We start from the raw sequence: 2,500 nt of genomic DNA on the forward strand, positions 1-2,500 counted from the left end.
CATAATCGTGTAATTTTGCTGTATTAATTAAAAGAATGAATGTTGGCAGTATTTGTAGCTCCTTCTTAAATATAAGAAGACGAAGACCAAATTAAGATAATTTGATGATCACTAAAGTTTAGGGCGTATTTCGGCTATCGACCCAATCGAACGGTATGGCAATGAAACTATCCAATTTCGATTATGACTATTTTGAAGCAAAAACACGGCTTGGACTGGCTTGAAGTGACCGACCGTAAAAGGTTGTTCCGTTCACCATAGGAAGTTTTAACCCGCGATTTTCAATTGGTAGCTTCGCCCACAATGAAGCTACCTCGCCCAGGCACTCGTTTAAAGGTTTGAAGTTCTTAATAATCACTATAATATCACTTTATTTTAATTCTCAAGGTTAATTATCCGAGCACGAGTGTTGTACATGTACTAATTGGGCAGACCACAAATTAACTGAAATCAGAACAAATCAAATCAAATCAAATGTTGGTTTTTTGAGGGGAAAACTGGAGTACCGGGGAAAAAAACATCTCGGAGCAGAGTAGAGAACCAACAAACTCAACCCACATATATATGGCGTCGAATCCGGGAATCGATCCCTGGTCACATTGATGGAGGGCGTGTACTCTCACCACTGCGTTTGCGTCACTCCTAATGAGTGAGCTAATAGACTTCAAAACGTGTGGGCGAGTTAACCTCTGGGTGAGTAAACTTGTGAGCAAAGAGACTTGTTTCCACAAGGAAGACTCGTTAATTTTCCTTCGCACGGATTGGAAACATGCATAAAACACGGCGTTGCGTCCCACAAAGAGACGTGGAGTGCTTATGGGGCGTGATTTTAATCGACAACGAAAGGATTTTAATGGCTTCGAAAGGTTGCGCACTGCGCATCAACTGGCGCCAGTAGCGAATTAACGTGTAACACCAACGTGAATATTGTCTTACTTTTAACCATGTTGGTCTCTTTTTGGACGTCTTGTAAAACTGAGAAAAAAATAAAACGTAAAAAACATCAAGACGTGATTGAGGGCGTGGAGTTCTCACGACGAATTCCAGGCGATTCGCCTCTGACCTCGCGCCTATACAGACACACGCACACTCACACACAACACAGAAAATTAACCTGAAACTGTCTCTGGCTTTAGAAGACAGCTGCGATAATTTTGAAACCAAGTCTATTCCATCAATTAGTGATATAAACAAAATACGAAAAGTAGCCACGAAAGTAGGGAGTTCACGAAACGACGACGCCACAAAACAATGATATCATTGGTTTAAAAGAGGAAAACAGCTGGCGCTATGTGAGTATCAAATTGACTTGACTTGACTTGGCACGTGGGGCACGCATTTTAGCTCTCTTTTTGCGATTCTCTGCATAAGAACGACGTGAAATCACCAAATTTGAAGTTTTTACGACGACGTGACCATACACTGAAATGTAAACCTTGTACTCTATTTTTCTTTTGGAACCGCTCTTAATAATTTATTTTTAGGATACGTCGCCTACATTGTACAAAGTGAATAAGATAGAATAACCACGAAAGACTTACGATGGTGGAAAGTTATATTTTAAGACGACGTTTTCGTCGATGTCCTTGTCCTAAATCTTAAGTCCATAAGAAATAAAGCGACATTACGAGACCTTGAGAGTGTTGGTTATGGCCTTTCTTAACACTGGTGATTGGCCTTTTAACTCTATAATGTAAAACTCAAAATGCGGTGATATAACTCACTGAGAGCTAATCCTTCAGCTATAAAACCAAGCCAAAACCCTTAAAATGCTTGAATATAATGCACAACGTTACTTACCATTTTTTACGGCCATTGTACGACCACGAGCCTGGAAAATCAAGGCAGAGACGAAAAACAATGCTAAGAAGATGTTGTTCTTCATGTTGACGAGTGGCTCTTTGACCGGAGATTTCAAGACTCCAAACAGTAAGGGTTCTGTCACGGGCTCTGAATAAAATCTGCGCAAGTTATAAGTTACCCAAAGACTATACTGGTGCTTTGCGCGTCGGCTATTGTTTGTGTTCATTAGCAAAGATAACCTCCTTTTTGCATGGACGTGCTTGATTGACTTTGGTTGTCCTTTGGGTATACTCCAATTTGGCGGCTGCTCTTGTTAAAGGAAGCTCTTTGTTTGGTGGAGATTTCGGAGAAAGTAATTACTTTTCGAGAAAACGTAGACAACCAGTTGCGAAAACATTTTGGTCAACTTTGAACCGCTGGAAGTCGGTTAAGATAAGATGCAATCATGCGCGTTTTCTCTGTCAGACTGGGATTCATCACATGGAAATCCAGGAAAAAAGGCTCCACAAAGAACATCACTCCTCATCCTCTTTCACAGACAGCCCACTGGAGAAACAATGGTGCATTCATTAATGTATGCAAATTGGCAAATGCAGTGCTCTGCTTTTTTACTCCACCGATAGCTACCAAAGTTATAATATGCAATCGGCTGAATATTTTTTTTTTGGCACAAGTACAGTAATTGTCAGAATCATTG

At 40.5% G+C, this 2,500-nt stretch overlaps 1 protein-coding gene across 1 annotated transcript in view; it reads right to left on the minus strand.

Annotated features, from left to right (window-relative positions):
* Positions 1 to 1,816, minus strand: part of LOC138023297 (golgin subfamily A member 6-like protein 22) — an 8,636-nt gene extending 6,820 nt beyond the window's left edge. Inside the window, exons 1-2 of the mRNA XM_068870312.1 lie at positions 1,801 to 1,816; positions 937 to 975 (exon numbers count right to left, since the gene is read on the minus strand). Of these exons, the coding sequence (XP_068726413.1) occupies positions 937 to 975; positions 1,801 to 1,816 (55 nt within the window). The remainder of the gene's footprint in view (positions 1 to 936; positions 976 to 1,800) is intronic.
* Between the last annotated feature and the right edge of the window lie 684 nt (positions 1,817 to 2,500).

Source organism: Montipora capricornis, chromosome 11 (assembly GCF_036669925.1).
Source record: "Montipora capricornis isolate CH-2021 chromosome 11, ASM3666992v2, whole genome shotgun sequence".
NCBI lineage: Eukaryota > Metazoa > Cnidaria > Anthozoa > Scleractinia > Acroporidae > Montipora > Montipora capricornis.